This window comes from Gobio gobio, assembly GCF_949357685.1.
Source record: "Gobio gobio genome assembly, chromosome: 11".
Taxonomy (NCBI): Eukaryota; Metazoa; Chordata; class Actinopteri; order Cypriniformes; family Gobionidae; genus Gobio; species Gobio gobio.
In genome coordinates this window covers 10,113,625-10,138,847 of record NC_137104.1, presented here as the reverse complement: position 1 = coordinate 10,138,847, position 25,223 = coordinate 10,113,625, and the positions used below count along the sequence as shown (strand labels likewise).

General features: G+C 38.5%; 1 protein-coding gene across 12 annotated transcripts in view; it reads left to right on the top strand.

The window, feature by feature from the left end:
* Window positions 1-25,223, top strand: part of LOC307133771 (zinc finger MYM-type protein 4-like) — a 66,388-nt gene that overhangs the window by 13,055 nt on the left and 28,110 nt on the right. For 2 of the 12 annotated variants that reach the window (XM_079829034.1, XM_079829031.1), the window contains exons 2-9: window positions 19,559-19,816; window positions 21,151-21,238; window positions 22,424-22,603; window positions 22,757-22,812; window positions 22,969-23,043; window positions 23,748-23,826; window positions 24,009-24,216; window positions 24,298-24,427. In XM_079829034.1, the coding sequence (XP_079685160.1) occupies window positions 19,559-19,816; window positions 21,151-21,238; window positions 22,424-22,603; window positions 22,757-22,812; window positions 22,969-23,043; window positions 23,748-23,826; window positions 24,009-24,216; window positions 24,298-24,427 (1,074 nt within the window). Of the gene's footprint in view, window positions 1-9; window positions 1,586-15,526; window positions 15,956-16,244; window positions 16,631-19,279; window positions 19,447-19,558; window positions 19,817-21,150; window positions 21,239-22,423; window positions 22,604-22,756; window positions 22,813-22,968; window positions 23,044-23,747; window positions 23,827-24,008; window positions 24,217-24,297; window positions 24,428-25,223 lie in introns of those variants that run through there. The other 10 variants (XM_079829033.1, XM_079829032.1, XM_079829036.1 and 7 more) reach the window with 10 other exon arrangements.

Here is a 25,223-nt window from a genome sequence, read left to right as displayed (position 1 = left end):
TGATCTCTCGCACGTTTACGTCACTCATTGTTTACACAGAGCACAGGCATTGTAGATACGGCCATAGATATACATATGATATCTATGGGCACGGCGGCTAATCAAAATGGTGCTTACTTGCGCTTATCCGGATTGTTCAAACCGACTTCAAACTAAAAGATTACGTTCTCTCGCGCGAACTCACTCGGGAGTGTTGACTTTCCACCCATTCCCAACATCTGAGCCCGCTCGCCTGAAGTTATGGTTGATTGCTCTTCGGCTGGATATCAACACACCCATTCACGTGCTCAAGTTATCGAGGGTTTGCAGCGATCATTTCTCCCCTCATGATTTTATATGCCCAGGAGAAGATCACGTGCAACTTAAACCATCCGCTGTGCCTGTAGTTGTTCCACATCCAACTGAGGTATGTGCACAAGATCTTTGCACGTGTCCTTTTTATTTGTAAAGCTGCCCTTACGAAAAGAAACAAATAAATTGAAGTTTTGATGTAATAAAACCATGTCTTTAGTGGTTTAGACCAGATGTTTTCAAACTTTTTGATGCCAAGGACCCCTAAATATGAGGGACCCCCATCCTAAAATCCATCTATTTTATGTACGAAAAAACATTTAAACTGTTAGATAAATAGTAAGTGTGACATTATACATACGACAAATTGTTTCCCAACTTAAATTGGCTATTTTTCTAAGAATATTTTCAATTAAAATGTATTTGTATAAGCAACTTTCACAATAAATGTATGCAAGCAGCGTATAGGAAGTGTGCTTTAAACTGCCTTACAACCCCAGTGAGCGAGATAAAGGGGACTATAGTGAGAAAAACTCTCTGGAAAGATACAAAGCAAACATGTACAATTCTGGAATGTATACGGCAAGAAAGGAGAGAAACATTTAGAAATGAAACCATTAGAATATTCGGTAGATTTTATCAATTTTTGCTTTCTTTTTATACTCTGAAATTTTCTGGGGACCCCATAGAACCTTCTGGAGGACCCCTTGTTTAAACTGTACAATTGTACTACAGGCACCATGGTTTTACTACAGAGAGACAGAAATGTAAAACCATTCTGAAACTTATTTTTTTGTTATTGCAAAAATAGCCAAATCCCAGTTTTTGGTTCCCAGAACGTTAGTTTTTGGTTCAGCGTCCACGGCTTCACGCATGAGCACGTAGGAAAGGTCACGCGTGACGTAGGCGGAAGTAACGACCCAGTGTTTACAAGTGCGGAGAAGGAGGGTGCTGTATGTTGAATGACATGTTTCCATGTCGTTGTGTCAGTTTATAGTGTAAAATGGTCCTTACGTGTTCGTATCCTGGATGTTTCAATCTCTTGAAACCTAAAAGATTCTTTCCGCTGGGAAATTACGCGAGTTTTCACAGATTTCCCATACACAATCCTGAGCGATTGAAGCTTTGGTTGCTCGCGCTGCACCTGGATGTCAACACTCCCGAACATTCTCTGAAAGGTAAGAGAGTGTGCAGTGATCATTTTATCGACGATGATTTCCAGCACTCCGAGGAAGCCATGCGTCGTTTTCTGAAAGCGTCGGCTGTGCCCGTGACGTTTTTACAGCAAGCCGAGGTATGTGTGCGTGTGTGTGTGTTGTTTTTAATATATTAACTGTTAGATGCGTTAATTGTGTTTTCTTGTCAATGCGTTTCATAATGTGTGAATGTTTGATGGAGCCAGAACGAGACGCTCGACTCACGGATCGTTTCTATTCTAACGGTGGAGTTGATATGGTCCAGTCGTGTCATCGTTGACATACTTGCTCCGTTGGCATTTACCACATGTGCACCACCACGTCTCGTTTGATCTTTGTCTTGCCGAGGCTTGTGTCGTCGCAGTAGTCCCTCCATTTAAAGGGGCCATAACACACACACACACACACACACACACACAGTTTCTGCACACAGTCTCATGTTAAAGGGTTAGTTCACCCAAAAATGAAAATGCTGTCATTAATTACGACACCCGTAAGACCTTTGTTCATCTTCGAAACATAAATGAAGATATTTTTGTTGAAATCCGATGGCTCAGAAAGGCCTCCTCTCCTCTCTCAAGACCCATAAAATGTACTTTAGGCGTCGTTACAAAGTCCATCTCACTACAGTGTTTCTACAATCAATTTATGAAGCGACGAGAATTAGTTTTTGTGTGCAAAAAAAAAATCAAAACAACGACTATTCAACAGGCACGTGCAGAGGGGGGGGGGCGTTGGGTGCTCGAGCCCCTTACCTTTTTCAAAATGAATCAAAGGCTGCGTTCACACTGCTGGCTGAAACGACCCAATTCCGATTTTTTTGCCCTTATGCGACCTGTATCTGATCTTTTCATGACAGTCTGAACGACACAGATCCGATCTTTTCAAATGCGACCCAGGCCACTTGGTTATGTGGTCCAAATCCGATACATATCCGATCTTTTGAAATGCGTCTTCAGTCTGAACTGCCAGGTCACATGTATCCGACCCGCAAGTCGTTGATACGCGACAAACGTCATCATTGTAACTCCCGTTCCGTACTCCAGTCCAGTGGTGGCGGTAATGCACAAGAAATAGTTGCTAACCGCCAATAAAAGAAGAAGTACGCACCTGTTGCTAGCCAATACACTCCAACTCCAACGCGTTTCTGCACTGTTATGGGCCGGCGCAGACGTGTCTCTTCCCGTGACAAAGTTAGTTGAAGGCGCTCGCAAACATAATTGAAGGTGGATCTGGTCATTCTGAAGTTACTGACGAATTCGGTATCAGTAAAGCCACTCACATCAGTATCCCACCACTCCTGGCTGCGACTCCGCTCACACACGTTTCTCTGTACCGACGTTGCTACCACTGCTCCTCAAAACGCCATGGCCAAAAACCTTGCTCTCCTCCTCTTTTTTAATTTTCTTCTTAACATGAGAAGGTTGTAATGGTGCTGGCTCCGTAGCGAAAATAACTTTAATAAAGCTAAACGAACTCCAATGCTGACACCCATATTTGGCTACTTCCGTAAACAACAAGTGACGTCGTTGACCGTTGAGTACTCTTCTGCGCATGCGGGTCACTTCTGGGTCATTTCACGTTCACACAGGAGATTACAAAAGGTCGCATTTAATTGGAAATGTGAACGGCCTTGCAAAAAAATCAAATTTTTTCAAAAAATCGGAATTGAGCATTAAGCCCTGCAGTGTGAACACAGCCAAAAGTGCCCCTCTCAGACAAATATCAAGGATAATATCGTGGTCAATAAAACTAAATAAATGTGATTGTTATAACATGACAATGTATACAAAAGTAACGGACGGCTCAAAAGTCGGACAATTTCTGTTGAGGCGTTGCCGTAACGCGTTGCTATGGGTTGCGTGCGTTTTGATTGACAGCTGATTTCCACTGTTCAGAAACGGCTCTTGAGCCAAATATGGTCCTTTCAGAGAGTGTGTGGCCTCGCGGGAAAAAAGTAAACCAATATATATTTTTTTTCATCCATAATCAGAGCTAATGTGTTGATTTAATTACAAATCTATATATTATATATTTTAAAGTATTACACAATTCACCAATGCCCGTTTGTCATGTATATACACCAACCAATCGTGATCTGGCAAAGCAAGTTCAAATTCCATTGGACATGTGAAGCGGTAATTTTCTGTTCTTATTCATAAATCGGTTGAAAATTACATGGACAGACGAACTAACGTTTGTGGAACGATTTCCTGCGGTTTGTCTCATTTTATAAATTGCATCACTGACAAAATGGATTTTAACTGACAACAAACAAATCACTGTACAAAACCATGCAGCAGCAAAAGTCGCATTAATGGTAAGTAGTGTTAAATTCACTTGTATTTGTGTATATTGAAACACGTTTTACTATTTAATGAAACTATCAAAACCCAAGTGCCACAGGCCTATTATGTGAATTGTAGGCTGGCGAAATGGTTACGTGAAAGGACTTTATTTAACCTTACCATTTTTGTATATTATGCAGCATTATGAAAGAAGTCTCTTATGTTCATCAAGCCTGCATTTATTTGATAAAAAAACAGCAATATTGTGAAATATTATTAAAATAATGGTTTTCTATTTTAAAATAATTTAAAATATAATTTATTCCTGTGATCACAGCTGGATTTTCAGCATCATTACTCCACTCTTCAGTGTCACATGATCTTTCAGAAATCATTCTAATATGAGGATTTAATGTCAATGCTGGAAACTGTGATACTCTTCAAGATTGTTGGATTAATACAAAGTTAAAAAGAACATAATATAATATGTCACAAAAGTAGGCTACTATTTTTTCTGTATTTTTTATTAAATAAATGCAGGCTTGATGAGCATATATATATATATATATATATAGCCCCTTTTTTACATTTGAGCCCCTGCCCCTGAAGAACTCTCTGCACGGCCCTGCTATTCAATAAGTTACCGTCTTTCGTATGGGTCTCTGACGTGAACTCACGAAGCACCACAACGCATGCGCGAGAATGACGAGGAACTTTGTTTACAAGCAGAGGAAGACATGCATACAGCGTAGATACACTAAGCTGTTGAATTCTACATTGGTTGTGCTTTAGGTCTTGGCGTAGTGCTCAAAATGCACAAAAAAGGTGCTCAAATTGCTGCTAAAGTGTGCATTTCCTGGATGCTCGAACCGTGGAGCAGCACTTAGACGATTTTACACCATATATTATAGAATTAAAACACTTCATACCCAAATGTCAAAACATTTACTCGAATCAATGAACAGCACTAATAAAGCCCCAGTCTTGCAGATCATTAACTAAAAAAAGTTGCTTAAGGGTTTAGTTACCCTTTAAAATCCTCCACATTCAGTTTTATTTCCTACCGTATCGGAGAGAAATGTAGTAGCACGTTGATCTGCCATTTGTGGGTCTTTTATGCAGAAACTCTCCTCGTGTGTTTACAGTTGAAATATAATGATGCATTTAAAAGAATAATGGCCAAACGTATATTACAAAAGTTCACAATGCTGCTGCAGGTGAAATATAATGTGTATAACATTGAATAAATATATATATTTTTAAATTATGCTCTACCTCAGGATTTTGTTTTCCAGTGTCAAAACATCCTTAAATCAAGAAATTAAGTCTTGTTTTCTGACAAATTGAACAAAATTGAGTTTGTGCTTAAAGCAAAAACAAATCTTTCTGTCCCTCCATTGAAAATGTATGTATTATATACTGTCCATGTCCAGAAAGGTGATAAAAACATCATCAAAGTAGTCCATGTGACATCAGTGGGTTAGTTAGAATTACATTAGAAAATACATTTTGGTCCCAAAATAACAAAAACTATGACTTTAGTATTTTCTTCTCGCCCGGGTCTGTTGTCAATCACGACTCCGCAGTGACGCTGCTGACGTGTTATCTGGTGCGCCCGAGCTCCGTTTACAGTGGAGACGCACGCTGTATTCAAGCTATTCTAGGTTGTTTGTATATTTTTTTTAAATGGTGCGTAAGTGTGCATGTCGCGGGTGTCCTAGTCGCCAAAAACTACCACGGCGACGTAAAAGTGCATTACCAACGCAGACAGATGAAAGGATTAACTTTTTCTCTTTCCCGGTAAATGATCCAGAGCGACTAAAGCTATGGCTGCTTTGTGTTCAGCGAGATGTTGATTCACCTCTTCAACTCGCCCGTCTACTGACATTGTGCAGTGAGCATTTTACACCAGAAGACTTCAGACCGGGTACTGGAAAGATACGTCGAAAACTGAAAATAACAGCTGTGCCCAGACTGTGTTTACCACACACAACGGTATGCATGTCAGCAATAGTGAGATCATGCAGTGTTATGGTTACTGTACCATTTATTCACAGTGCTTGACTTTTTTAGTTTTATTAATAACAGTTGTTAAACGTTTTGTAATGCTATGCTTTGGATTAAACTGTAAATGACATCCAAAATAAAACCGTACAATGAAATGTTTTAGGAGACTCCGAATTATCCACTGCAGCTAAGCCAGGACATCCATTTGGCAGATATTTGGTCTTGTTTTAAGCATTAACTCAAATGTAATCATAAAATTACTTTCACAAGATTTGTTATCTCAAACTTTAAGCTATATGTATATATATATATATATATATATATATATAGGGGTGGCACGGTTCACAAAACCCACGGTTCGGTTCGTATCACGGTTTTAGGGTCACGGTTTTCGGTTCTGTACGTTTCTTGTTGTTGTTTTTTTATCGTTAACACTCCAGAAATTTACTTCAGCATATGATATATATAGCTTAATCATCCACAATTTAGGATACAGTATTAAAAAATTGTTATATCAAGTTGTTTCCTAACTGGCTGTCTACCGAGTCCGACACATTGGCGTAACATTTTTCATGTTAATCATATAAATTTTGATCAGAACAATGCACTGTGGCTTTAATTCAGCTGACCTGATTAACAAATTTCACCATGAAGTGTTCCGTGTGTTTCACAATCACCATATGACATCCAGTGCTGTGAAAAATAAAATAAAATACACGAAAACACAACACTGCTAGAAGTTTTTGCCCAAACTTCAAAGGCATGTTTAAATTATTAAAGGTCCCGTTTTTCGTGTTTTTTTGAAGCTTTGATTGTGTTTACAGTGTGCAATATAACGTGTTCATGTTTCGCGTGTAAAAAAACACAGTATTTTTCACACAATTTACTTATCTGTATACCGCTGTTTTCAATGTCCTCAAAACGGCTTGAAAGATTTCCCTGTTCTATGAAGTCCCTCCTTCAGAAACACGTAACGAGTTCTGATTGTGCCAGCGGTTCCCGTGTTGTGATTCGACAGCAGTTTAGCGCACGCAGAGCGCACGTTACCGGAAAGGTCACGCCTCTCACCATAACGGGGATGCATGCGCTCAATGATCTCTAAGTACAGCGTCCCTGGGAAAGCCAAACAAAGGTGACTTGACTCCGGGATGAAAATAACAGCGTCTCGACGACATGGCGACAAACAAACTATACGAACGCAACCGAATGCAACACTTCCTATTCTCCACGCGGGAGCAACAAGACCACGCCCCCTTTTTTGCGTGTTCTTGTGGGCGGAGGTTAGTCGACAAACTGCTCTACTGACGTAATTAAAGCAGGAAATACCAGGATGTAGTCCAAACCGGCCGTTCGCTGTAGGCTTTGAAAAGGAACTTCTGTTAAATAAAATATCTCGCTTGGCATTGAACTTTGAGCTTTATAATTTTACAGGTATTATAAATGCTCTAACAGCAACATTACACACTAACTAAAGTTAGTGATCACGAAGAACAGGACCTTTAAAACTAGAAGCATATCTTAACTTTTAAATGTTACATTTATCATGTGAACTACTTATATACAACATGTTATATATGCATGTGTGTTTGGGACAGAGGGGAACACAGTCGCATTTGCAGCAGATATGCTGCCCATCATAAATCAAAGCATGAGACAGACAGGGGTCGGAGGAGAACACCGGAAAATGTGACAGAATGGACTATATTTGTCTGTATTAGCAATACACGAGTCGCGGTTCAACTGCGTGAGACAAACACTGCCAGTGTGTGTATGCGCAACAGGCGCGCGCGGCTCCCCCTCTCCGCACTGCATCTGCCCTGCCTGCTATACGACGCTAGCGCATCCTCCAACAACTCCGGCCAGTCTTCCTTATCTCTCCCACTTGCATTTCTACACGTGACGTGACCTGCAGCACTCCACTTTTACTTTACTGTATGTCCACACAAACACACACCTCTTATTTCGCGCGAAAAGGACACCCACTGTCTGAGGTAACATACGGGCACGAGGATACATTGCGCATACGTCGAACCGTGCGACGCACACACTCCGAACCGAGACAAGCAAACCGGACGGTTCGGTTTTTTTCCATGTACCGTGCCACCCCATATATATATATATATATATATATATATGTGTATGTTATAGAGATCTGTTGGAAATTGCATTCTCAAACTTTGAAGGGCTCCTAATACAACCCATTGTGTGCTTAGACATTTCGATTTAGAGAACATATGGATGTGTTATGGTCCCTTCGATTTATTCCTTACATTTTGTTTAATTGATCTTAAAAAGGTCTTAAATTTACCTTCATAAAACCTGCAGAAACCCTGTCCACTTTCAGTTCTGATGCGTGAATTATGGTCAAAACCAGTGTTGGGCACGTTACTTTAAAAAAGTAATTATAGTTACTAGTTAATTCTTACAAATAGTAACAGAGTTAGTAACTGAGTTACATCATTATAAAAGTAACCAATTATCAGGGAAAGTAACTACTGTTACTTTTTTTTTTTTTCAAATATTTAAAATAACTTGGATGCCCCCAATATTAAATATGTTAAATTAATGAATTGGACACTAAATAGAATAAATTATTATTATAAAACATTGTACATTAAAGGATTAGTTCACTTTTAAATAAACTTTTGCTGATAATTTACTCACCCCCATGTCATCCAAGATGTCCATGTCTTTCTTTCTGCAGTCGAAAAGAAATTAAGCTTTTGGATGAAAACATTCCAGGGGTTTCCTCCATATAATGGACTTCAATGGGCCCCAAACGGTTCAAGGTCCAAATGACAGTTTCAGTACAGCTTCAAAGGGCTTTAAACGACACCAGACGATGAATAAGGGTCTTATCTAGCTAAACGATCAGTTTCAGTGAGAAACCGAGCAGTATTTATGCCATTATTTTACCTCTTATCAGACGAACGTGATCATCTCTGAGCTCAGCCATCTCTGGCGGAAGTTATGGCTAAGCTCAGAGATGATCACGTTCGTCTGATAAGAGGTAAAATAATGGCATAAATACTGCTCGGTTTAGCTTGATAAGACCCTTATTCATCGTCTGTTGTCGTTTAAAGCCCTTTGAAGCTGCACTGAAACTGTCATCTGGACCTTGAACCGTTTGGGGCCCCCTTGAAGTCCATTATATGGAGGAAACCCATGGAATGTTTTCATCCAAAAGCTTAATTTCTTTTCGACTGCAGAAAGAAATACATGGACATCTTGGATGACATGGGGGTGAGTAAATTATCAGCAAAAGTTCATTTAAAAGTGAACTAATCCTTTAATGTACACTATTGTAATGTTGCTGTGGGACAATGTGAGACACCTATCAAATTCAATACATTATTATAAATATTATCAGTAGACCTACTATAGTGTAAATATTATCAGTACTATACTTCTCCTTTGGTAGTGGAGCTCATGTTATCACCTGGATTTTTAGCCACTAATTTTGTAGCGGCATGTGATGTGAGGCGCTTCATTATTTGCCACCGACGTGGAGAGACTCTTTCTTCGTAGGCATAAGTTGCACGTTACATAAACATTCTTACCTTTCACCTCAACGAGGGAAAAGTAGTGCTTATACATACTGCTTGCGAAAGCTACCTTTGAAGTCGTTGGACTTGCCATCACTCCTCCCGGTTGTTGGTGTGTGTGACTGTGCATATGCGTGTGTGTGACATGCGTGTGCGTGAACTCAACCTATCAACCTCAACCTTGTCTCCCACCCACCAATTATCATTAGTTATGTGTACCACCCCCCAACACGCATGGCATGCACACACACGTCCGCACACACGCGCGCCAACCAGAGGGAAAAAAAACGTTGCGGGTCCGACTGACAGAGCCTGTTCGGATGAAAACCGCTTCAGTGAGCGCAATTATAGTAACACCACATTTTATTCTCAGTAACGCTAACGTTGTTGTAACGGGAGAAACAGTAATTAGTTTGATTTCTCATTACTGAAAAAAATAATTCTGTTAGTAACGCCGTTTATCTATAACGCCGTTATTCCCATCACTGGTCAAAACAAATCTTGGAAGATATTTTTACGCTTGAACCAGCTATTATAAAACTGAGAACGGTGTGTTTGCAGCAGCAGTTTTTGGACAAAATATTTTTAGTATTTGTATTCCAGACGAAAGCTTGTGCATTGCTCCTGGCTTTGGAACAAATGGAGAGATCACAACAACGAAAATGTATAATTTGCAGATTCTAAATCTTGTCTTCAAGCACTTGAATCTTTTAATACTGATCATACTAAAATAGTTAAAGGGATAGCTCACCCAAAAATGAAAATTGGATGTTTATCTGCTTACCTCCAGGGCATCCAAGATATAGAGTCTGGGAAACTACGTCATTGCGCATTGCATTTTGGGTAGTCGCCGCCATGTTTTAGGACACGCTCAGGAGCGTACAATGATAACAAATGCGAATCACCAGAGAAAAAAAACATTCTATTTATGTTAATACTTGCTTGAACTTACTTACGTGAACTCTTGCTTGCACTCACTTCGAATGAATGGACTAATATTTGAAACTCTTACTTACATTGCGCACATTCATCACGTTTCATACAATCAGAAATCATACGGCTGCCTTCTATCGCAGCACACATTGGTTTGTCTTTTGCAGTTTATTTTTTAATAGCCTAACTCAGTGTTTCCCACACATAGATTAATTTGTGGCGGTGCGCCACAGAATCAACACCGGCTGCCACACATTGGGTGTCGTTATTCATTAACTTTTTGACGCTATTTAAAACACACAGCGTGTTTGTTCTTTCCTTTCCCCGCTCTCCCTCCATCTCTGTCACTCATGCGTCTCTCTCGCTCGCTCTCTCTCAAACCTGCTTTTGATATTAAAGTCTAAGCTTTTAAAATTTAAAACGAAATGCAAACAATAAATAGCGTTTTGGCTCTAATGTGCAGGGCCGTGCAGAGAATTCTTCAGGGGCAGGGGCTCAAATGTAAAAAAGGGGCTATATATATATATATATATATATATGCTCATCAAGCCTGCATTTATTTAATCAAAAATACAGAAAAAACAGTAGCCTAATATTGTGAAAAATTACATTGTTCTTTTTTACTTTTTATTAATCAAAGAATCTTGAAAAGAGTTTCACAGTTTCCTTCATTGACATTAAATCCTCATATTAGAATGATTTCTGAAAGATCATGTGACACTGAAGAGTGGAGTAATGATGCTGAAAATCCAGCTGTGATCACAGGAATAAATTATATTTTAAATTATCTTAAAATAGAAAACCATTATTTTAATAATATTTCACAATATTGCTATTTTTTATCAAATAAATGCAGGCTTGATGAACATAAGAGACTTCTTTCATAATGCTGCATAATATTCAAAAATGGTCATATAATAAAGTCCTTTCACGTAACCATTTCTCCAGTCTACACTTCACATAACAGGCCTGTAGGTGCCGGTGGGTTTTGTTAACTTTGATAGTTTCATGAAATAGTAAACGGTGTATCAATATACATAAATACAAGTGAATTTAACACTACTTACCATTAATGCGACTTTTGCTGCTGTGGTTTTGTGCAGGGATTTGTTTGTTGTCAGTTAAAATCCATTTTGTCAGTGATGCAATTAATAAAATGAGACAAACCGCAGGAAATCGTTCCACAAACTTTAGTTCGTCTGTCCATGTCATTTTCAACCGATTTATGAATAAGAACAGAAAATTACCGCTTCACATCGCCCAATGGAATTTGAACTTGCTTTGCCAGATCACGATTGGTTGGTGTATATACATGACAAACGGGCATTGGTGAATTGTGTAATACTTTAAAATATATAATATATAGGTTTCAGTGTTGTGCGTGAACGAGTTCAAAAGAACGCGTTCATTGAACACGCTCATTTTTTCGTGAACGTTGAACTGAACGCAACACATTTTTTAATAAAGAACTTGAACGTGAATTAGTTCACATTATGTGTCATGAACGGCAGACATCACTGTAAATGAACGTTGGAATTTGTTTTCCATTGAAAACTGAGTGACATCTGTTTTCTCTTTTGAAACGCAACGAGAGAAAGTTCCTCCCTCCTGTATTCTCGCTGGTGCCGCTTAAATCATGTATCACCAGACAGAAATGGTTTTGACATTGTGTGCGCAATGCATTGCGGGCAACGTAGTGTCCGGCTGAGAATAGTTGAATAGCATACTGGCTTCCGCACAACGTTACCCGTGATGAATTGCAGCAGAGCGGGGTAGGCATAGCAACGCCGCGTAGCAGGCAACGACGAGAGCGCGGAGGGCTAGAGGAGCGAGAGAGAGAGAGAGACAGACCAAAGACGAGAGTGAGAGAAAGCGCTGCGATTTAAAAAAAAATGGCTAGTGGAAGTTTTTTGTGCCTTTGAGTTTTGCCTTCATTACCTTCATTCAAGAGTTTTGCTCATTTCATACACACACATATGTAGGCTATATATAATATCATATATATCAAATAATATATACATATTTCATATTATATATTCTTTTTTTAATTAAATGCTGGTAGATTTCATTGCACTAAGTATATAACTGGTCTACCTTGTCTGTACTGCTGCAAGTTTCATCACCTGGTAAGAAACCCACAATTGCAGTGTCATGAGCAAATGTCTACAATGAGCAGCTTCAAGGAACGTATAGTGATTTCTAGCTCGTAGTGTGAAAAAAAGTATTTATTTGAATATCTCACGAAAAAAGTAAAATGAACTGAACTTTGAACTAGTTCAGAATTAAAATTGTGAACTTTGAACGTGAACTGTTCACTTTGAGCATGTATGAACTGAACTTGAACTAGTTCAGAAAAGCTGTGAACTGGCACAACACTGATAGGTTTGTAATTAAATCAACACATTAGCTCTGATTATGGATGAAAAATATATATTGGTTTACTTTTTTCCCGCGAGGCCACACACTCTCTGAAAGGACCATATTTGGCTCGAGAGCCGTTTCCGAACATTGGAAAATCAGCTGTCAATCAAAACGCACACAACCCCCCCCCCCCCCCCCAACCCCCTCCCCCCAAAAAAAGGACACACAAAGATACAGATAGATGGACAGATAGGTTGAGAGTGACTCTTGAAGGACCAGCACCACATCCTCTAGTACCACTGTTTGAAGAATTCATCTTCCAGAATCTGGCAGTACGTTTTGGGAGTTCATTTTTAGTCCATCTCTGCAAAACGGACTCCAGGATGGACTAAAATGAACTCCCAAAACGTACTGCCAGATTCTGGAAGATGAATTCTTCAAACAGTGGTACTAGAGGATGTGTTGCTGGTCCTTCAAGAGTCACTCTCAACCTATCTGTCCATAAAGCCTATAAAAAAACCTTCTTCATGTATTTTACAACACTTCAGCTTGTGATTCTTATTTAGTGGGGGTCATTTTTTAGGATTCTTTACCTAACTGAAGTCTCTGAGATCCTGACACCTTGCACTTCTGGAGACTCCAGGTAGGTTGCAGCTCTGGAAAATGGTGGCGCTGGAGACTAAAGGGTTCCTGATGGTTTCACCCTTAATTCTTCACCTTAATTCTTAATTCTTTTGCAGTTAACAGGTGTCTTTTCTTCACCACCTGTTTTTGTCAGATCCTGCTGACCCAACGAGCATTTCACTGTCCAATGGTCACGCCTTAACTGCAATGTCTAGTATTGCATTAGTATTGCATCCTTCTCATGGGCATTTAATACTTTTTGACTTTTCAGTCTGAGTTAAATCTCTTTTTTGGCTCAATTTATCTGTAAAAGAAAACATGCCTAATAATTCTGCACACCTGAATATAAGGTGATTTTCATTTCCAGCCTTCATGAACAATTATATATCACTTATACATTATTAAATACTAAATCAATAGTAGTTATTAGGATTACTGTGGTTTGGAATTGGTCAAATGTGCCTGGGGAAAAAATATGATCAGAAAATCAACGTGCCTAATAATTCTGCACTCCCTGTATATAATAATATAGACACAGCCACTTGATTGAGCGATTTATTTGTGATGGAATAATTACTTTATAATTTTATTGGAGGTTTACGTTCAGTTACTCTGAGCCGTGCATTAATTTAAGTGATGACGGATACTATGGGAGTGGCTTGATGCAGCGCAAGAGATGCAGAGAATTTGATCTTGACCCTTAAGAAACTTTTAATACTGTCACGTTACAAATCTGCTCCAAATTGAATTAAAAATTAAATTACAACATTGAAATAAAAATGTAAAGGGTGTACAAATACTGTATAAAATCGTGTATATAAATAATTGGTTATCATGTTAAAGCTACACTATGTAACTTTTCCGTCCACTAGAGGTCGCCTGTTCAAAACAAAGGCGTAGTTTGATGACGCCACGTTTGAGCGCAGAATCTTGGGACATGTGGTCTTCACCTCACAGCCGGTGGAAAACAGTCAGGATAGGACTCGGGCAGAAATCATGTTCATGGATGCGATTATTAACATTACTGTAGTATGAAGCAGAGCAGGACCGAGTTTTGTGGAGCTGAGCAAGGCCGCAGGAGCGATTGAAGAGCGGGACTGTTATTATGGCATAGTCGCCGGCGGGACTTTTATTATGACACGGTTGCCGGCGCCACTTCCTCTTTTCCAGTCATGAGTATGAGGCAACTCTGTTTATTGTATTAGATATATCTGAGTGTTGAAAAGGAAGTTATGATGTTCGCTCGGCGGCTGCTATGACACTTGTTCACACTGCAGTGAGTGTAAAGTGTTTCACTGAATAAAACCGGAAACCGAGGGTGACGCAGATATGACGCAATTGACAGGCGACTCCCTCACACGCATGGCTCACAGGTCCCGGTTCCTTGGTTAAACTAGCAATTTCTCACGATTTACAAATAGTTGGAAACATTTGGGATATTCTAAGTACTCAACTGAACAAAATATATAACACTGGCCTAGTGGTTTCTGGATATTTTACTGCAAAAATCCTACATAGTTCACCTTTAAAAAAAAACAAAAAACATTTCTCATTTATCTATAATAACTTTTATGTTGGTTTGGCTGTTTCCTTATAAAGGTCCAGAAATTCGTGGGGTTTTTATTGTATAAGTTTTTTGCCAGGTGGCTTTTTTAATTATATGATGTCATTACGTTGCTGTCTTGACGCCAGCCAATCGCTGCATTGCTGATCGTGGTTTCGAGTATCGATGCATCTGCCCTCTTCAGGGAACACAAGAACGCGCAGTGATTTTAGATCATTTAATCCAGATATTTTAATCCAATCCGCAAATTCGTTTGAAGAACCAAATTAGCCAGAGATCAGTTATCACGATTAAAAGATCTGGGATCTGTCAAATCATCTCAGATGTAATAAGCAACGTACGAAGAACGGGCCCCAGGCCTGGAAGGAGGCGGCAGAGACGGTTGGAGAATCTGGAATGTATCATGCTTGTATTCCGTCCCGTGTACTCTGTTTATCATTGAATGACAGGCAGCATATCATATCATGTGTGGTTCAAATAGGCGCTATCCCCCAGCCAAATGAGGAATAAAATATTAGTGATCAGTTTTCATATACAAAATAGTCTCTCAGACTAGCTGTCAAAAAAGGCGCTTTTTTGTTGTTGTGTTGTGGTCCAAGCGGCAAGTAATGTGATTAGCTGTTGTCACTATGACGGTCGCGTCAGCCACGCCCTCCGTCAAGCGTTGACGCCGAAGCCCCGTGTGAATGCGCTGTGACGTGTTATCTGGTGCGACAGAGCTTCGTCTGTAGTCTGAGGGAGACGCACGCTGTAAACAAGCTGTTCTACATTGTTTGTAAAGCTATATATTTTTTTTAAATGGTGCGTAAGTGTGCATGTCCCGGATGCCCTAATCGCCAAAGAAGAAACTCACGACGTAAGAATAAATTACCAACGCCGACACGGCGACGTAAGAATAAATTACCAACGCCGACAGATGAAACTGACAGGATTAACTTTTTCTCTTTCCCTGAGAACGATCCAAAGCGACTAAAGCGATGGCTGCTATGTGTTCAGCGAGATGTTGATTCACCTCTTCATTTCGTCCGTCAACTGACTTTGTGCAATGAGCATTTTACACCAGAAGACTTCAGACCGGGTACTGGAAAGAAGCGTCGAAAACTGAAAAATACAGCTGTGCCCAGTCTGTGTTTACCACACACAACGGTATGCATGTCAGCAATAGTGAGATCGTGCAGTGTTACGGTTACTATATAATTTATTCAAATGGCTTGACGACTTATTTTTTATTAAAAACGGTTGTTAAAAGTTTTGTAATGCTATGCTTTGGATTAAATTGTAAATTACATCCAAAATAAAACCGTACAATTAAAGGTTTAATTGTACGCGAAGGGCGCCATTCTGTCTGTAGTCCATATTAAAAGTTAGCTAGCCAGTCAAAACTACGCAGTCGTCGTAAAACTACGGATTCACGGAAGTGGTTTACCGAAAATCTAACCCATTATAGTTCAAAATGGCGGCGCCCGCTCGTGAAAAAATAAGCTGGAGACGCTACATTGTATTAGTCTGATAATGGCGCCTTTGTGTTTATATCCGGGTTGCTTCAACAAAGCAAAACTCATAAAATTACGTGCTTCGACATCAGAGGGAGATGCATCATTAAGATTTCACCGGTTTCCTGTAAATGATCCTGAGCGATTGAAGCTATGGCTGCTCGCTATTCGCTGGGATGTAAACACACCCGTGGATAAAGTCTATAGACGCATGCTGTGCAGTGAACACTTCAGACCCAGGGATTACAAGACCGACGAGGGAAAGTTAAAGCGATATTTGAACTCGTCAGCTGTGCCTATGCCCGCGCCGTTGTTTCAGCTAAAGGAGGTATGTGTACAACGTTACTTCCAAAGCCTTCATACTGTGAAGCGACTCATTCCAATAGCCTATCCGTGGCAGCGAACACTCAGTGCCAACCGAGGTTGCTTCGCATGAGCCCCAAACCTCGTCTCCTGAACTCGGTCTACCCAATTCTGTAGTTTGTGCTGTTGCTGCTTCTCCTCCTCCATCTCCCGGAGCTCCTGCTCGGTATACTCCGGTTCAAACAAACATGGCTGGTCAAAAAACTCACTCCTCTTGAAGTCCTTCGACGTTTTTCTTGAAACGCCCTCGTTTTAGACTTTAATTCGCGATTAAAATTTTGTTTTGCTTTTTCCTCTGCGCTTCCGCGTTCGTCACCTGTTTGTTTGTGTGTGTGTGTGTGTGTGAGAGAGAGACTGTGTATGCACTCATTTTATTTATTTATTATAATTTTTTTTACATGCATGTTCACTCTATATTTGATAGATAAATGCACTTGTATAGACTTTGAAACAGAAACAGCCATTCACTGCCATTATAAAGCTTGGAAGAGCCAGGACATGTTTTTAATAAAGCTCTGATTGAAAAGAAGAATGTTATATAAACCTAGGATGACTTGCTTTTGCTCTGGTTGATGTGTTCACGGCGCACACGCTCATCCATTTTGTTTTTTATTTGGCCATGTTTAGCATGAGAATCCAACTCTTACAGCGTAAATTAGTCAGAATGCATGAAATGTCATTAGGGTATTTTTGGGGGGGTATTTTAATCCAAAAATCTTAAATATTGTGCCTATAATATCCGATTGTGTTCGGCTGAAAGAAGAAAGTCATACACTTAGAATGGCTTGGTGGTGAGTAAATTATGGGATAGTTTTCATTTCTGGGTGAACTATCAAGTCATCTTCGGGGTTGAGAACCACTTCAATCCAGTAGGTGGCGCAGTGGTACCATATGTTGCTTCTGGCTTCTCCGCCTTTTCCATACGATAAATGGATGGTGACAGCAGCTGTCAAGCTCCAGGACGTACCATAACAATAGCCCACGTGACTCGTGCGCCTCAAGGCCTCCTAAAGGCACCTCTGTGAGGGGAATAGACGGATACCGTGTGCCAGGCTCGTTCCGCTTCTCTTCAAACATGGCTCCTTTACGTTGCGCGCAGCAGTGCGTCCCTGCAAATCGCAATTAAGTTCCCCCGCAATGGTACGCGTGTGCGCTTTTCCGGGATGTTACAACCGAGAGAAAGCAATACGACTCCGTCCAACGGCTTCATCACAGGAGGAAAGTTTGACTTTCCACATATTGCCGCTGAATGATTCAGAGAGACTAAAGCTGTGGCTGCTCGCGCTCAAACGGGATGTAAACTCGCCCATTGAGTCTATCCGCGCATTGAGGGTGTGCAGTGTCCATTTTTCACCGGACGATCTCACAGGGCCAGCTCGACGATATCTGAATTCAACCGCGGTGCCTGGGCAACAAACTGAGGTGTGCGTGTGTGTAAAGGCTCATTACGAAAAAAAAGATGACATTTTTTGGCTGCGGTGAACTGCCCCTTTAACAATGATTTATAATGTACAGTGTTTTATTGTTCGCTGACGGTGATTGTTATGCTGGTTTCATATTGGCTCATTGGTCATCTTGCATTTATTTTCATTCTGGATTCTTGTGATCTTTTCTCAGCTATTTTAAGGGAATTGCTCACCCCCAAAAAAATGTATTCTGTCACGTAACATCAAATGTTGTCATTGGTCTTGACGTTAAACCAAGGTAATATTAAATTGTGTTGAAATGATTTGTAAAAAAAAAATTCAAAAATAAAATGGCACCTGGAGGAAAAAAATGTTGGAACTCTATTGTTATTAATTTGAAGATTGCTTGGTTACTGGTCAATACTCTTTAAATATTGTATTAATAATACAACTAAAGAAATACATCTTTTTTTTCAATACTCTGTTTTTAATTCAGTAAAAAAACTATTTTATATTAAAGGATATTGTGTATAATAGTATGTCTTGAATACATAGTTAATTTATATATATTGCTGGCAATTTTATTTGCATAAACAAAAGTGTGTTTATCCCCATTGTCTAAGGTGTTTATAGTGGAATTTTATTGGTTTGTCTTCTCTGAAATTGTAAAAAAAAAAAAAAAAAAATTCATTAACATGTTTAACATATTACAATATATTTTTTTAATCCCCTGTTGCGAAGTAATGCAACATATATTACTGTACTATTTAATGCTGTGCTAGTTCGCTACTTGTTCTGTCTTAAAGAGATAGGTCACCCAAAAATGAAAATTGTAATTTACTCACCCTCAAGTTGTTTCAAACCTGTATGAGTTTTTGTTCTGCTGAACACAAAAGAAGATATTTAGAAGAATGTTTGTAACAAAAAGCAGATAGAGCAACCATTTACTACCATAGTAGGGGAAAAAATACTATGCTAGTCAATGGTTGCTCTATCTGCTTTGTTACAAACATTCTTGCAAATATAATCTTTTGTGTTCAGCAGAACAAAGAAACTCATACAGGTTTGAAACAATTTGAGGGTGAGTAAATGATGACAGAATATTCATTTTTGAGTGAACTATCCCTTTAATTCAACAAAAAAATGAAACTAACGTAATAACCGATTTAAAAGATTCTGTACAGCTGCAATAGATTATTAGTGAAGATTGACTTTCGTCTTTTTTCTCACACAAAGCTATAGTGTGGCTGTTGCACAAGTCATATGGACTACTTTCATGGGTCTTTGTTCGTTCAGTTTTGGAGTTTGACAGACTCCCATGGTCGACATAAACTGCCATTGTACAGAAAAGAACCGCTTCCTATTGTGTTCAGAGGTGATGATAAAACATACAGGTTTAAAATGGCATGAGGATGTGTAAATACTGACACAATGTTTATATTTGTTTGAACAATTCTTTTAACACCGTCTGTTTGTTGCCGTTTTAGGAGAAAGTGAGTGATTCAGATGCCCTGTCAGCAGATGACTGTGAGGATATAAAGGAAGAGGAAGAGGAAAAGGTGTATTTTGCAGATATTCAGTCAACTTCAGGAAAGCAAAAGAACCACAGACCCTGCCCTGTACAACGAGGACAACGTCAGTCAAAACTCGTTTTAAAGGTTACAAATCAATCTACATCTCCTTCTCCATCTCCTTCTATTTGTGGGTCCTACTATGCTCTTCCCCCCACATGGCACTACCAAATGGTAAGTCATCGGGGTTTCCGTGGGTCTTAAAGTCTTAATTTGACCTTCCACAATTTAAGGCCTTAAAATGCCTTAAATTGGAGCAGAAAGTCTTTAATTCAATATTATGGCATTCATTTAGTGCCCTATGATTTCTGCGATGAAGAAAAAGTGTACAGAATTGCAGAACCCATTCTTAAATATGACATTTACTGTATAATGCAGAATGTCATGGAATTTGTACAATTTTGGATGAATAAATCAAAGGTCAGTACACTTAAAGGGACCGTTCTCCCAAAAATTAAAATAATTTAAAAATAATTTACTCCCCCTAATGTGGTTCCAAACACGTAAGACTTTCGTTCATCATGTAAAGGGATTGTGTCTCTTCAGAAAATTTGTAATAAACTGCTTGATACACTAAATTTTTCAAAATGTTTCAACTAAATATCCAAATAAATCTAATTATTAAACTAAATTAATCATATAAACTAAATGACTGATCAAATTACTGATCTAAAGCCCACACTTTCACTGTATGATAATTGAAATGAACTGATGACATCACCGTTTTCTCCAGAATGGCTAGACGGCTGAATAAAATTATGCTGCATTATTTTACTGTTTAACACTGTAAAGCTGCTTTGAAACAATCTGCATTATTAAAAGCGCTATATAAATAAAGTTGACTTGACTTGATTTGTATGTATTCGTTTTACAATCTCTTTATTAACTTTTTGAAGCTTCAAGTCAGTGGTAGTTGCTTAGACTGTCAATGGAGGGACAGAAATCTTTCTGATTTCATTAAAAAATATCTTCATTTGTGTTCCGAAGATGAAAAGTCAGTAAAATTTAATTTAACCATTTAAGCAGAGTCCAGAAACATTTAAACAGAATAAGCTATAAAACAAAACAATCATTTTTAGGCCCTATATATTTTTATTATGTTTTTGATTCATTTCCATTTATAAATTCTAAACATCCTTAAATCAAGATACATTTACTTGACATGAAAAATAAAGAAATTAAGTCTTGTTTTCTGACATTAAACAAAATTAAGTGAGTATGTTTAAAACAAGACCAAAATCTGTCAATGGGTATGAAAGTTACTTGCATTTGAATTGAGTTGATTTTTATGAACCCCTTGGCAGATAGTGATTTTATGATTAAAACAAAAGCAAATATCACAAGTTCTTATATCAAACTTTAAGCTATTTTTTTGTCAAATTAAATAAAGTTATGGAGATCTGTTTGAATTTGTATTTTCACACACGTGTGTCACACAAGTCGAACGTGAGAAGGTTTTACTTCTAAATCATAATTGTAATATTGCTCCACTGGCTGTTTTCTGACAGGATAATCCTGCAGAGATTGGACTGCAAATGGGAGGACGTTTTGATGTAAACGTCGGCATGGATTCTGCTGCTGCTGCTTCTTCACAAGGCAAGAAGGATCTTCGTTTTTTTCCTGCGAGTTAGGGGTGGGCGATATGACCGATTGACATTGTCATTGATGCATGTTGCTTTATCACTCTAAACTTTCAGTAGCTATGCGTCCATCACCCTGTTTTATGTGCATTTTGAAGTATCGCATCAGAAACAAGTGATGTAAACTCCCATACAAATCCCATAATTCGCAAAAAAGTTTTTACGTTCACTTGAGGTGGTTTTGACTTGCGCATACACAGTGCTGGTTCAATTCAAAAGGAGTTGATGAGAATAATGGGACATGGAAATGCATTTGCAGAATAAATTCTGACGTAGCAAACACGTGGATATATTTACATACCGCGATAAAAACAATATAGCGAAATCTCTCAGGATTGACACTTTATATCGTCGCCACGATGTATATATGTCATCATACCGACCGGCCCTACTGTAAGTTTATCTTCTCCAAATTTAGCCACCAGTCTGCAAAGGACAGCCAGGATTGCAACCTTTCCAACAATATTGTTGATGAAATAGGCTGAAGTAAGTTCCATATAGTGAGTTCAGTCAAGTTGTGCGTTTTAAATTTAAACTTGGCTTTCTCTTTTTATAAATTATTTTTAGAACATGTTTTACTTATTTTGCTGTCTGCAAATTTCACATTTGAAACCAAAAAGACTGTTGTTTCATACTCAAATCCAATTGTATGTAAATAGCACAATAAAAACAACAGTAGTTGACCATTGTGCTGTACAGAAAAGAAAGTCAAAAGATAAAATATTTAAGAAGGGGACAGATAAGATAAAGACAGCAAAACAATGATAAAGGGAGTTTACATCGAAAACACCAATCATAAAAAGGCTATCTATGACAACTGCTCTCTCTGGATCAGCAGCAGTGCCAACACACGTCTGAATGCTCGCTGTGATCGTACTTGTCAAAGGTTTATAGATATAGCAGAATCATTGTCTTTAAGAAAAAGATTGTTTGGGTACTTGAATCAAGATTGTGATATTTGTACTTTATGGTTAGGAATAGGGTTTGGTTACTTGCATGTAATTATGCATAATTTACTGTTATTACTTTAATGAGTACATGCAACGTGTTACACTGTAATATAAAGTGTTTGATTAATTTAATCATTTCCCACTTTTAGGAGCACAGTCTACAGTTTCACCGCTGTGCTCTACGTTTGCAGCAGGTGTCTTTATGGCCAGTGAGGATTCCACAGGACATCCCGACATGTACACAGAGGACACAGCACAGTCTACAGAAGAGCTTGTGATCACTAAAGTTGAGGACTGCACGGTTGACATGGCAGTGGATCAGAATGAGGATTACAGTGGGAAGATGGAAGTGGACGGATTGGTAGATTCAGGTAATTGAGCCAATGATTGCATTTTAGTTGGTTCAAAATCCTGCTCCCTTATAACCATACTTATTATAAATTCATAATAAGTGTGATACTGTTTATTGTTTGTTGTATTGAACATGATTTGTTGTATTGAGTGTGACCATTCCTGTTTAACAGAAACAAAGAAAAACATAGACGGAAAGACCCAGACAATGGAGTCATCTGCTCTAACGGTAAGCACTGCAACACTGTTTAATGTTTACCACTGAGGGAGAATAAGTTTGAGTTTGTTTGCTAATCCATGGAGCACATGAAATCACTTACATTTATCCAGCAACGAAAGGCTGTTGACAAAAATTAAAGTGACCTCTGTGATTCTACCTTTGAAGATCAAGGATGAACCAATGGATGAAGAGTGGAAGAAAGAAACGCAGCCCCCAGTGAGAAACATTAAGGATGATGAGGTGATCTTCTTGAGATTTCTAAAATTTAAACTTGCGTTTTCCAAATGCTGTGAAAAATTATTTGTATTTGTTTATAAAATTTATGTAAAATTAATTTATTTTGGCCTCAGTAAGTGGTTGTTTTTTAAAGGAATGTATACTCCTATTGCCTTAAATTGATTTAAAGACATCCTGTATGTCACAAGAAATTTATATTTCAAATAAATGCAGTTCTCTTGAATAAAAAAAACCTTTACTTGGAAAAAGTATGACTCTTCCAAAAAAACATTAAGCAGCACAACTGTTTTGATAATACATTGATAATTATAAGACATGTTTTTGAGCACCAACTCATCATATCAGAATGCTTTCTGAAGGATCATGTGACACTGAAGACTGGAGTAATGAAAATTCAGCTTTCTTATAACCGGAATAAATGACATTTTCAAATATGTGAATTATATTTGTAATGGACAACATTATAAAACATTTTATTCTAGATTGTAATTATTTTTCATAATATTACGAATTTTAAATAAGTCCATCTTACTGACCACAAACATTTGAGGGGTAGTATACATGTTGTAGACGATATGACAAATAAATACCAATAAATATGAGCTATATGAATTTTGGCTTTCAATAATAATCCTCTGATGTCAGCCACCTATTTTCCATTATTGTAGAGATTTTTGTAAATGATCCCAATGTTTTTATGCTTTCAGGACTTTGACCAAACACCTGACGATGTCAAGATCCGAGATGCATTCTCTGTTGGAGTAAATGCTTCCAACACATCCATCGGTATAAGCATTACAGTGGTTGTAAGCTTTATATGTACATTTGTTCCAAACTTATATACTTTGTCGTGCATTTCATATTTGTAAGCATCATTCAAACAGGATAAACACCTTTTTTGGTGAGCTGTTCCTTTAAGGGTCTAAAGTCAGTTCTTGCTTTCTTACATTGTTCTCTTCATGTCACAGGAGCTCCAGTAAGCGTCCCAGAAAAGGCACCAATCGTCCCAGCCGAACCTATTCAACCGTTTAATCAACTTGGTTTGCTCTGCACAGCCTGTAATAAGGTCATGGTGAAGGGACAAACGGCATTCCAGCGCAGTGGCTCTTCTAAACTCTACTGCTCACCTGCATGTCTTTGCAGCAGCAAGACCAAAACATGTCACTGCTGCCTTAAGTACGCTTGCAACATTTCATTCAACTCTGTAGTTGTATATTGCTGGAATGAATTGACTTGATGTACCTTCTTTACCTTCAGAGAGATTCGAGACCAGCATAACACTGTAATTGGCCCGGTGGACGTTTTAGGGACTTTGAGGGACTTCTGCAGTCAGAAATGTCTCAGTGCTTTAAACTTCAAGTGCAGTGTGTGTCATAAGACCGGAGTGGTGAGTAGACTTCTCCATCTGTGCTGAAGAATACACTATTTTGTAGGGTGGGGCATTGACAAAAACGATTGACGATTCGATTTCAATTCATAAGCTTGCGATTTGATTTTGATCAATGGGAGGGCAGTCGATATTGTATATAATATGCGGGCATCATGGAGCCGCTATTGATATGCGGGGAGAAGTGAAATCTGACTCCCGCTGCACTAGGGATGGCCGATATGGAGTTAAAAATATATAACAATATTTTATGGTATTTATTGCGATGACGATATAAATGTAGTACCATTCCCCATGTTTTTGGCTACAAGTGAAAGCTGCATGCATTCTTGAGAGCCTCAGAAAAACAACAATGATCTAAAGTAAAACATACCCGTCATCAAATCCTCTCTTATAATAAAGTAATTTTTCTAAAAATCCAAACACCAGCCTTTTCAGAAATGGAAAAATTGCAGACATACTTTTCTTCTGTAAAAGTAGGTGATGTTTAAATAGTGCAACTGTGATGAAAAACATCACACAATACAAACAATAATAATTCAAATTTTTACTAGTTTGAAATGTAAATATTCTCATGGTGCAAACGGTGGCCAAAATGCATTCAGCAAAAGTAATAATCCCAAGCATGTCTTCAGATTGCAAAAAAATGCAAATAATAATTTAATGATAGAATTTAAGTGATTTGAACTAAAACTTGGTAATCATGTGCAAATGAAAGTATGAATGCATATTTGATATTTTAACTGAATTTAGGACTAGTGGTGGTGCTTAGACATTGTTGGTCATTCAGTTTCTG